Source organism: Taurulus bubalis (genome assembly GCF_910589615.1).
Source record: "Taurulus bubalis genome assembly, chromosome: 13".
NCBI lineage: Eukaryota > Metazoa > Chordata > Actinopteri > Perciformes > Cottidae > Taurulus > Taurulus bubalis.
In genome coordinates this window covers 17,271,083-17,283,379 of record NC_136601.1, presented here as the reverse complement: position 1 = coordinate 17,283,379, position 12,297 = coordinate 17,271,083, and the positions used below count along the sequence as shown (strand labels likewise).

Sequence of the window (12,297 nt, the reverse complement as noted above, 5' to 3'; positions counted from 1 at the left end):
GGGAGGCAGTAGTAGTGGAAGCCTCTCTGGGTTAGTCTCGGGTTGCTCAATAATCGCAGGTGGAAGAATTGCAGCATCTGATGGGTGTATCTCCTCAAGAATAACAGAATGTTTTTTTTCTTCAGCCTGTAAGTGAGGGAATGAGCTCAAAGTCACAACAGCGCTATTGTAGCTGGACGAGATGCTGCATGACATGTCGTCCTGCTGGACTGCTGCAGGCTGGGAGATGAGAAAACATTTAAACGGCTGGTGGGACAGCGTGGCTCCAAGCACCTGGACTGCTTTGTCTATGGAGCTCGCCATGAGCGAGTTCTGCAACATAGGCCCAAACTTGAGAACATCGGCCGTTAGGATTTTGTTGTCTCCAAGTCGCTGAAGTTGATTTGCTTTCACTCCATGTTTGACAGTAGGCTGGACACAAACTTGTGGCTCTGTAAAGATGAGGAAAAGCAGAGAAGAAAGTTTTGTTAAATGAAGCTGCAATGAAAATAGTTTCCTAAATCACACACAGACTACTTGAGTAATGCTGATGGCAGAAAAGGGATTTCTATTACATAATTTAGTTTTTACATTCGTCTACAGGTGTACATCAACTGAATTGATGTTAAATGTACCTTTTAATTTAAAGCACATACTGGTTCACAAAAACAAAAAAAGAACAAAGCAACTTTCTTATACAGAGGAAAGTATTGCTTCCCTATTTCTTGGAGATGGAAGATTGTGGAAGCAATCAGTCTCTCAGTGCTAGATCACGATGACATGATTTGAATGCAGCAACATCCAATCTTGCATCCCTAAATGCTGTCTGCCATTAAATCTTTAACTGGATAGATCTACGGCACTCATTACTGTATTCTTTATTTTTTTAAAAGTGGGTTGGCCTTCTCGTTCCATTAGAAGAGACCAGCATGTGTTTTTCTGTATTTATTCATGAAAGGCATCTTCAGAAATTGCCCTTATATCTTGGGCTGCAACTAACGATTATTTTAATAATCGATTGATTATTTTTTCGATTAATCGATGAATCGGATAAAAAAATGTTTTTATCAAAAAAACGTTCATTTCCAACCCTTTATTCAAAAACAGAAGTGACAGTGCAAAACATCTTCAGAAAGTGCACAAACAGGTTGCTCCTTGAACATCCCATAGCTGTTAATTAAAACAACAAAATGGACTAACACTAAAAACATACACATGTATGCTTTACATCTGCCTTTTTTACTGTAATTGATTCCTCCAGAGGCTGCATTTAGCATACCCTGCGTTATCAATATGTATGAAATACTGGGACAGAGGGAAGCTGTACTGCTCCATATAGAGCGTCCTCTTCCTTAAACTCTTTCATTCTGGGTCTCTTATGACCATGACGTCACGTTGTTGGCTAAGCCCAACGACGTGATTTGCTTCATTCTACTTTGAGTAAAAAAAACAAAAACCTGCCGGAGTGACAGCGTGAACTGAACCAGACCGGGGGGTGACGGCATGTTTCATCACGTTACGTTTTCTTACAAGCAAGACTGAACTGTAACGGAACATAACGTAACTTTAACGACAATACACAACCCAAACACGTTAGCTAACGCGATAGCAAGCTGATTAGCTTCCATTAAAAACAAGTTTGAGGAACATGAAGACGCTGATTGGCCAAGACTCGACTTGTCAAAGATCTTCTATTTTTGAGAACATTACAACCTCAGCTTTTCTCGTGTCTCACTCCAATCTCAGAAACGCTGGCCGGCCAGTTGCTCTGCTCCGCGACTTATTGCCCGGCGTAATAATCGCGCGACACAACGAATCGATAATGAAATTCGTTGCCAACACTTTTGATAATCGATTTTTATCGATTCGTTGTTGCAGCCCTACTTATATCCAACGTCACTTATTGGCTGGAACATAACACATAACACCTGCTTACAGGACTGGCTAGTGCTGCAGCTTCTTAGAATTAACACCGACCTGGAAACACTGCTTTTAGCTTATTTGCACATTGCATTTGGAATTAACTGCAATACATTACTTTGGAGCTTCTTTTTTTTTAACAAATATTGTTATTGTTGTCTTTTTCACAATGCACAAACAAACACAAGACAGAACAAAACAAGACACAAAAAGGTACATATAGGCATTTCGCATAGAGATATCAATGGCATGTTCTTTTTTTGTTAGGCGTTACTGACTGTTCCTCAACAGAGGACCAAAAAATAACAGTAGAGGGTGACATATGTATATGCACAGATAGATACATATTATACCCCAACAAGTAGTGTGGGGTATAATGTGACCAGTGAGGGAAGAAAGAAAAGAAAGGACCAGAAGAAAATAAAAAAGGGTAAACGATAGACTACAGGGTTGCAACAAAATCGTCCACCGCCAGAAACTCCATAAATGAGCCCCAAATGTTTGCAAAGGTGTTATAATCCCCTTTAACTACATAAGTAAGTTTCTCAAGGGCAGGGCATTGCAGCAGTCCCTCAAAAGATTTCCAAGCCATTGCAATGTTAGGTTTATCTTTAAGAAGGCAAAATATGACCATCTTCTTTTTTGCTATTGTTAAGTGTAGAGTTTGCTGGGAAACACCCAAAAAGACAGTTTTGGACATAATGTAAGTTGTTTGTTGATACAGATAGAAACGATTGTAATAATCTCTTTCCAGAAAGCTTGAATGAGGGTGCATTCCCAGAGGCAATGAGACAAGCTACCTTGATGTATACCACATTTAACACGTGTATCCGGTGTATTGGGGTAAATGTGATGTAGTAACTCTGGAGTAATGTATGTTCTCATCACCCATTTATACTGGAGAAGCTTAAACCTTGAGTTTATTGTTTGAACCTGACCCTGTAGACATACATCCTGCCACTCTTCTGCAGTGATTTTTTCATTTAGGTCTGAACACCATGCTAGCTTTGAAGCTTCTTACTCTGGTTCCAGTGGGTTAATTCAGAAATGTAGTCAAAATCCTAATAATTGAAGCTACGACTGATTTCAACTTTGACTTACCTAAATTGACCCATGACTGTATTCATTTTTACATTATATTATTTTAATTGTAATTATGATGAATGCAGAATGTCACAGGAGCAGCACAAATTGTACGATTAAGTTAATTCTTGACTTACCGACTGCCGGGTCTTTGAATAAGCCAGAGAGCTTGTCAATGGCTTGATGTTTTGTATCCAGAGCCTGAACCAGATCACTGAAGACCCCATCAGTGGGAAAAGGTGAATTCAAGAAACATTTAACGTCTTCATAGGCCTGAGGGGAAAGTGAAATAAGTGATTTTGTAAGAAAAACAATGTACATTTGTAATTAGTTGAACACATTACTTGTACTCAATTGACAATTAAATAAATAACCAGAAAAAAAAAAAAAAACAGAAAAGGTGACAATTTACTGACAGACTTAATTTCTGTTGTATGTTATAGACTAGAATATATCAAGCTAAAACAAATTGGTTGGACAAGTATTCAACAATACAAAAAAAATAGACATTGATTATGGCAACCCTTGTCTGCAACTTTCATCAGTGCTTTGTTTCATTACAATTTTGCAATCTCAGTCAGCTAAGTGAATATATTAGTGACGTTAGCCGGGTTTGACCGCGTGGCTTGTGCACTAAAGCTAAATGAATCCACAGGTGACACCTGCTATGTAGCGTTAGCTAAAGATGTGAACATGGTGCCACCATTAACTTACCTTGTTGGTGAGGTTAAGAAGTTCTTGTTCAAGTGCATTCCGGGCAGTCTCCAGCAAAAAGAGCCGGAGAGTTAACTGCACTTTCTGTGTGATCGTGGCGGGCGGGTGAACGGCCTGCTGCTGCGAAGTCATGGTGGTCGTGTGGTCGGCCGTTAGCTCGTCAATGAGCTAGCTAGCTTGTCGTGCAGCTGATGCTAGCGAGGTTCAAGATGGCAATGGAGTTGTTAGCTAGCTTAGCTATGACCAGTTTTGACGGCAATCTTTGTTCCCCGCGTTTGGTTTCTGGCCCCTAGTTTTCATCTTCCTCTTGTCCTCGGGGGTTTCTAACTCCAGCCGCGGTTGTCAGTGAAACGTGTCCCGCTCCTTCTTCAGCCTCCGACTGACATCGACGCGTCACCAGCCGCCATGTTGAAAACGCTGCTAAATCACTGCAATTTAAGTACCTTCACGTTAGTTGTCGCGTTTGAAGGAAAGGTGTGGCATGACGTTAATGTTGGTGGGCGTCCTAATCTGTCTGTAACTACTCTGTTACCGGAGCTGACTTTTTATTATTTTTAAAGGACAATGTGAACAAAAGAGTGGCCTTCTTGTTGAAGAGGGATGCTGCTGTATTTACAGACCAAGAATCATACAAAGTGTAACGCTAATGTAATGCAAACTATTGTATCTAATTACCATTGTATTCACAAAGCCAGTATCACTGATTATTCAATCTGGTGTAATTGTAATGCCATTAAAAATGTAATTAAAATAATAAATGTAGCACTTGAAGTAGGGCTAATGTTGGCCTATTTGATATTTGAAGACGGTTATGTAACATAACGTTACTTGTATGATTCTTGCCTTTTTTGGGTTGCAGCCTGGTTGAATGCACTTATTATAAGTCGTTTTGAAGGAAAGTGTAAACTAGATGAAATGTATTGACTGCTTCGCCTGATACAATGATGGATTATCTCGAGCATCTTTTTCAGGGACCTGTGCTCATGTACTTAACAGGTACAAGTACAAGCACAGGGGCCCATAGGCACAAGGGATTACAAGTCAAGTTCACAGTTCCTGGGAATCAGCATCACAGACATCACCTGACATGGTCATCACACATCCTCATCCTGGTGAGAAAAAAACAGCAACACGACTGTATTTTAAAGAAAGGCAAAATTTCCTTCTCAAGTTCTTGTTAAGTTTCACAGAGAAGCCATATAAAGCATTTTGATCGGGAACGTTACAAACTGGCATGGGATGTGCACGGTCCGGGACAGGGAGGCTCTACAGCAGGATATGAAACCGCCCAACATCATTTGGCACCCATCTACAGGGACTCAGTGATATTGGTGAGAAGAATATAAAAAGACAAAACCCACCTCAGCATCAGCCTGTTCCCCCTGCTGCCATAGCTGCTGTACCACCAGACTACAGAACGGCTTCCTTCCTCAGTCTGTGAGACTCATCAACTCATCTGCCTCACTGTACCATACAAAAATAATTGTTGTTTGACTTATGTAGCATAAAGGGACTTTAACTGTATTTTGTTGCGCAACCCTGTGTCGTAGAATGACAACAGATTTACCTTGAACCTTGAAGTGTGTCTTGAATAATTCAAATGCAAAGTTGCACATGCATTGTACATAATATTGTCATGAACATTTCTGTTTTATGGACCACACATGGGTAGAGGAGCACAATGTTAACACAACTGCAATACCAGGTCAGCAGAATTATAAATACATTAAAAAGAAAATAAGAGCAGAACAAACAGTTAAATGCTTCAAGGCATGGGTTTACAGAAGAACTGACACACCAATGGATTTTAATCTGATTTTAAGATATGTGCAACATTAATGACAATGCCACTGACCTATGGTACATTTGATGTAAGATAAACTGATTCTTATTAAGAGTATACATGCCCAGTTAAGAGCATGGATACTTGTAATGTTGGGGTTTACTGGACATACAGTTAGATGGGAGACTGACTGATAGTTTTCAATACTTGCTCTCTGTGCTAACAAACAAGCTGCTGCTAATATATACATGCCAGCTATCATTAGCCACCAAGTAAGAAGAATGAATGTAATTTTCTACTTGCATTCCTATGGTTTTACACCTAATACTATCCACACAGTGTTCTTTTCTTCCAGTGCTCTTTGCTTGAACTTGTCAAGCTGCTACTTGATCTGGTGCCTAACTCTTGTGGGTGGGGCAACAAAGACATTTCCTACAGTTATATTGCTCAAGAGCCAGATTGATAGGCATCCTGGCTCTTTTGGCACTTTTGCTGGCATCGCAGCTCTGGCTGTACCTGGTGGACAAAGTGGAAATGGGCAAGAGAAGTGCTAAATGGCACTTTGCATCAGTTTTAAAGGAGAAGGATGTGTCAATAAGAAGACGATAAGAGGATTGCTCAACAGGATATCCTGCAACAGCAGTTTCTCCCCAGTGAACCCTGAGATACTTTATTACAGAATGTAATAATATCCTTAGAATTACTCATTAATTTTACCCTGCAACATGTCAAGAGTCGTTTGCACATTTTCATCCAGACAATCAGCCCACCTTGTTGACTGTGGATCAGCAGTGTGGAATTAAAGATTGTTGAAAGATTGTTCATGTGTTGTAGTTTAACATCTTTTTCTTGAATATATTTGTATTCAAATTGTAGAGAGGTTTTATTCTCTGAATCCATATTCAGTGAGAATGCTCTTCACACAGATCAAACTCTTGATTTGGTGTAATTCAAGTTGTCCAACTAAATACAGAAATTCACAATTCATCCACACCGAACCACAGTGATTTATTTTGCAGGTATAGAAAAGGGGGACTTGTACTCTAAAATGAATACTGTCAACATATCTTGGTTATTGGGTACACCATTTTTATTATTATGTACAGCATAACCGTTGCCACATTCCATATTGTATTTCATTACCAGAGCCAGAAGCAATTATAAGAAAACACAAACGTGCAGAAAGTGATAGATATTATATATATGTGTGTGTGTGTGTGTGTGTGTGTGTGTGTGTGTGTGTGTGTGTGTGTGTGTGTGTGTGTGTGTGTGTGTGTGTGTGTGTGTGTACAAGGTCTCTTATTGGCGTTTTATTGAATTGTTCAGGAGTTCAGATTCCGGGAATGTTGTGCAAGGCCTCACAGATGTCATACAAAATTGAGCCAAGGTTACACTTTTAATTGCTTGCAAACATTTCACAATGAAGGATGGGCAAAAATTCTCCGCCTGATTAGCGATTTGGCACACATATCGTAACCAAACACCTTGGAAGTCAATTTTAATCACAACAATTTGGTTGCACAGGTCACACAGTGTGCTGCATGTTCTACAAGATTATTAATGTGCAGGGGGAGTCAGAACCGTGTTAGATGATGAATATGTTACTGAATTGTACAAACTAAAAGTCACGCAAAATTAAACTCAAGGGGATTTCAGTTACTTTAGTTAGCTATCCAGTTTCTCACTGTTGTATTTGACTTTCTTAATGTAACCCATGTGCGTAGATCGAACCATGTCCAAAATAAACCAATGACCACAGATTTAACATATCACACTATAAATGATCTCTGCGTGCAACACACCTTCCTGGTGAGTATGATGAGCACTGTTGATAGTACAGTTACAAATAAAACAATGATAGCCATTGTTCCGAAGTGAACTTCCTGTGCTTTTGTATGAAACAGACAATACCCTGAAGGCTTTTTCAGATACTCTGTCATCGCAATGTTTATACCACTTGTATAGCATACAGTGTCATTAACATCAGGCAGTTTCATCTTCAGCTCATGTGCGATTATCAGCCATCTACTGTCACAACAGTTGAAATGATTTCCACTTATATACATAAGATTGAGGCGCACCGATAAAGCAAGGATGAAAGAATTGTTTAGAGACACAAAATGATTATTTCTTATGTCTATTTCTCTCAGAGGAGAGCAGCTCAAACTGCTGGGCATCACATCGAGGTGGTTGTTCGATATGTTCAGCTGAGCTAACGCTGGCATGCAGGGTAAAGACAGATCAGAGCTGGTCATGTTTATTTCACTGACGATCAAGGACTGAAGAGTCTTTTGCACACCTTCGAATGCATCCTCTCGCACTACCATATGGGAATTTCCTGCAAGGTTCAGAGAAACCAAAGAGATCTTTAGAAATGTGTTTGGGTGAAGCATTTTGATGTTGTTTTCTTTAAGATTGAGGTGTTTAAGAGTTCTTAGCTGGCCAATGACAACACAGGAGGTGTTGAGATCTATCTCCTGTGGTGATTGGTCAATAGAGGCACAAGGCTGCACAGAATTGTCTTGTAGATTCAATGTTTCTATCTGTGTGAGCGCATTGAGAAAAAGTGGAGAAATGTATGCAAGTCCGTTACTCTGCAGGTTAAGGTACTTTAAGGAGGGAAAGAAAAGCTGCCGACGGAATCCTGAAACATCATCATTTCTTATATTCCAGGTGATGTTTTGCAAGCAGTTGAAACTAAAATTCAGAGTTTCTAATGATGTAAGACGGCTCAAAGTCTCCAGTGGGAAAGACCTGAAGTGGTTATAGCTCAAATCAAGATAAATCAGTGGCATCCGCCTCCAGTTTGAGTGTAGGTAATTTTTTCTAACTGTTTTCTCACTCATAATCTCACTATAAAGAGCATTGGCCTCTGATACCATTGTAGCCTCTGAATTTAAGGCACCAACCAAATTATTCTGTAAATGCAGATACCTCAAATTGTTAATTTTTGGAACAATTGGGAAATAAAGGAGTTTGTTGTGACTCAGATCAAGAATTTCAAGCCTGTACAAGTGGTCATCCTCATGCGTAACAAAGAACTCAACTGAATTTTGACTGAGATTGAGATACTTAATTTGATATAATTTAAAATCACAGATATGCGCAAGGTTGTTTCTGGCCAAATTTAGCATCTCTAAGTGGCTCAACGGTTCAAATGTCCCCTGTTCTATCACCGATATCTGATTGTTGTCAATGGTGATGGCTCTCAAACCTTTACTCTCTTTGAACAAGTTGTGTGAAAGTCTTGTTAAAGCATTACCAGTCATCTTAAGTTGATCAAGGGACGATTTGTTTCGAAGATACAGTTCCGCTGCATCATCACTCAAGTCGTTCATTGATATGTCCAAACTCTTCAGTCTACTGATGGATCTGAGGGCTTTGCCGTTACTGCCAACATCGTTGTTCAGCGCATTTCTGGACAAATTCAACTCCTCAAGTCGATCCAGGTCTTCAAAAGCGCCCTCGGAGATGAGACCCAGCTGGTTGGAGCTCAGGTCCAGCTGCTCCAAGTATGGCAAAGCAAGTGTGTGCAGCTGTTTGATGAAGTTATTGGACAGGTCGAGCCTCCTAAGCCTTACATCCAAATCCAGAGGGACAGAATAGAGGTTCTGGTTTTTCCAGGATTGCTCCTTGAAATGAAAGGCACATTCATTATAATGAAAGAGTGAACCATGGAAACCAAATATAGAAAACAATGGCAATGATCTTACACAACATTTTAATTGTAAAGCTTGAGCATACCTTTGGCTCGTCATGTGCCAGTCCAGTTACATAAAGGTTCTGGCTGATTGACCAGAGTAGCAGGAGATTAGAGAACATGTGTCTGACCATCCTCCCTCTGCTGTTGCTTCTGCTGCTGTTTGAACGTACTACTACTGTTGTCAGGGCTCATACACACACACACCCTCTTATAACCATGCTTCATTAAAAAAAAGGGAGAGAAAACAGCTGCGGACACCAGATAGGCACTGGGCATTCTATATTTAGACAATAAAGGCCTGACCACGTATATATCACTTTATATCAAGAACATATCTGAAGGGTTTTTAATTTGAATAAAAACAGGCTTTTAGACAAATATGGTCATATTTCTGTGTTTATTGGAGCCAGTTACACAGATTCATACATTCAAAATGAGCCTTCATGAGAATATGTACTACGGCATGTTATCCCATTTATAACAACTAAAAAGTAATCATGATATTGTTAAATATTTACAGCATTGAGCAGTTTGTGTCCGCCAGGAAAACACCCCCAGAGCACAGGGATATAAATGTATACCTTTGTTTGTTCCTGACATAGTCTTTGGAAAACGGAAACCATTCTAAAATAGGCGAGAGGAACAAATAAACAGACGAAGTGGAGGTGGAGACGTGTTAAAATAGACTGATGAAAGGAGGTGGAAGCACACATAAACAATGCTCGGGGACAGCCCGGGCGGACTACATGAACGATACGCCACAAAGCTTTAAAGCTAAAGGCTTTTAAGAGTAGTAAAGATGGGACGTTCATTAAAAGAGTCCCGGCAGTTTTCCTGCTGCCGCCAGTCACTCGGTCCTTTATCTGCATCCCTTCACACGGCTCAGTGTCAGTTTCCTACATCCTGCAGCAACAAGCTGCATGGTTATCATCTTCATCCTGTCTTGTTTCAGTTTAGCTGTATGACACCAAAAAATGTAAACTCTGCGTCCATAGAGATGAGGGCATGGGGCCTGTATGGTACCACCAATTCGAGCTCATCATGCTGATGCAGCTGCACAATGCCTGTAGCAGAGGATACATAGATGACGGCATCAGAGGAGATACAAGATGGGTGACGAATAAAAGGAAATGATGACGTCTTAGTGAGGCCATCTTTAAAGCTTCTGAGCACAGTGTCTGGAGCTGTTCTGGAGGGGTGAACGCCATACAGTATGTACAAAATATATGCCCTCATTTGGTGTTTTGAGATAATAGTGGAGATGCTGCTTCAGTTAAAGGAACAGTGCACCATTTTGGGAAATGGGGAAACTTAATTTAATTAATTTTAAAGTTACAACTTCTGGACAAAAACTAGTCCAGCCATCAACCGGAAAACCACAATTTGTCATTTTGTCCTGTGCAAATTACGCAACCAAGGTATATAGGTGCCCCTTTGTGAATTTTGTTTATGCTTTGGACAGAGCAAGACCAGCTGGGCCGAGTGCTAAGCTTAGCTAACTGCCTGCTGGCTGTAGCTTTTATATTTACTATGTAAACATGAGAGAAGTATCAGTGATCTCATCTAACTCTTGGCAAAGAAGCGAATAAGCGTATATTTAAAAAGAAAGTTGAAGACTATATCTTGAAGTGGCCACAGTGCAGGGCTGCAGCCTCACTGACCTGCAGTGTAGCATGTATTGGCCGGATTTTCATCAGGCATCTCCTGCAGGCAGCGCAAGAGTTCTGTTGATGTCGTCCCCCTTCTAGTGGAACCCAAACTTTGAATGATATGACCCATAACAGTACTTGGGCTTTTGAACAAAACCTGTGGATTAAGCAGAACATTAGCGGAACAGTTGGAACAAATCAGATCTAATATCAATTTAGTTATGCTTGAGTTACAGTGACACCATACTTGTCCAAACACCAAGTAATATCCATCTTCTTGGACAACAATTCTGTTTTCCTTTTGTGAAATTGCATTTCCTTGCTGCGCAGAAACAGTCCAAGGGATCACAGTTATATTTCCTATGGGAGAAGGCAAAATATACTTATTCAAAATAATGGCATGTGCGTTGCTACAGCCAAGGACTTGCATTTAGTTTTACCTCTTATGTCTGGCTGTTTGTTAGTGTTAGCTGTTAACTGCAGGAATGATGTTGGCGCTGGTGAGAGGAGGAAATAAACATAATGCTTTAATTTAATTACCTTAGCATATACTGGTTTATGGCCTCACTACCAGATTAGGCCGTAACTAATGGACACATTTTCAGTTCTCTGCTCCAACCCACCTCTGCAGCTGCCCTGTTGCCGTTTCACTCTCCTGGAAGATATCTGCAGAGAACTCTGAGCTTTTCGCAAAGTTCTTGGCTTTATGTCCAAAGAGAAAACAAAGCATTAGGACAGAATTTATTATTGCAGCGCTATCAGAATACTCACTAATGGCATACATCTCAGTAGTACAATGTCCAAGATGACTCCATCCTTATAATCAGTGACATACCTCTCTTGTTTTAGACATTTTGGCCAGTTTCCCATTGACTCCCTCAGAACGTGGCTGATTTAATTGTAGAATTATGTCCCCTTGGAGTTTGCGAAAATCATTTTCTAAAACACTGGCTCTGTACACCAGGAAAAGACTTAGACAAAACATAAATGCTGCTAGTGATAATAAAGCATTGTAAAGCATCGTGAGACTGGAGAGACAGACTGAATGTCCTCGAGTTACTCAAATGAGTGAGGTCACACATCAGTTAACCCCGGAAACCTAAATGTTCAGTTTCAAAATTAGATTCTAAATGAGGAACTATCTTCTCTCTGCCTCTCAACATGGAACTCATTTAGATAGTATGAAGATTACAGCCAAATTTGAAGTGTATTGTGAAACTTGCAAAGTAAAAGCGAAATTTAAAAAAAGCCAAAGGCATCAAAGAGCATCATTTGTTCTTGTCAAAACTCATGCCAGCAGAGTCCAATATGAGAGAGAAGTTTTAGCCTTTTAAATCAATACCATCCGCTACACAAAACATGAGACAGACAAATCCATTTAGACAGAAAATGAAACATTTTAATCCATCAATCAACTCCATTTACAAAAGTATATCCCTTTTTATATACAATATGTACAGAGACGT

The 12,297-nt window shown here is 40.0% G+C and overlaps 2 protein-coding genes across 2 annotated transcripts; both read right to left on the bottom strand.

Annotated features, from left to right (window-relative positions):
• Positions 1-7,248: 7,248 nt before the first annotated feature.
• LOC306746155 (transforming growth factor beta activator LRRC32-like) lies at positions 7,249-9,340 on the bottom strand (the record flags this gene model as incomplete). The annotated part of the gene is made up of 2 exons (XM_079229028.1): positions 9,224-9,340; positions 7,249-9,111 (listed from the first exon to the last, which is right to left on the bottom strand). The coding sequence occupies exons 1-2, from the start codon at positions 9,311-9,313 to the stop codon at positions 7,249-7,251; spliced, it is 1,953 nt and encodes a 650-aa protein (XP_079085154.1). The 5' UTR covers positions 9,314-9,340.
• Positions 9,341-10,130: 790 nt separating this feature from the next.
• On the bottom strand, positions 10,131-11,852 carry LOC306745848 (tumor necrosis factor ligand superfamily member 13B-like; the record flags this gene model as incomplete). The annotated part of the gene is made up of 6 exons (XM_079228698.1): positions 10,131-10,246; positions 10,844-10,988; positions 11,079-11,191; positions 11,272-11,328; positions 11,455-11,542; positions 11,667-11,852. 6 exons carry the CDS (start codon positions 11,850-11,852, stop codon positions 10,131-10,133), a joined length of 705 nt encoding a protein of 234 aa, XP_079084824.1.
• Between the last annotated feature and the right edge of the window lie 445 nt (positions 11,853-12,297).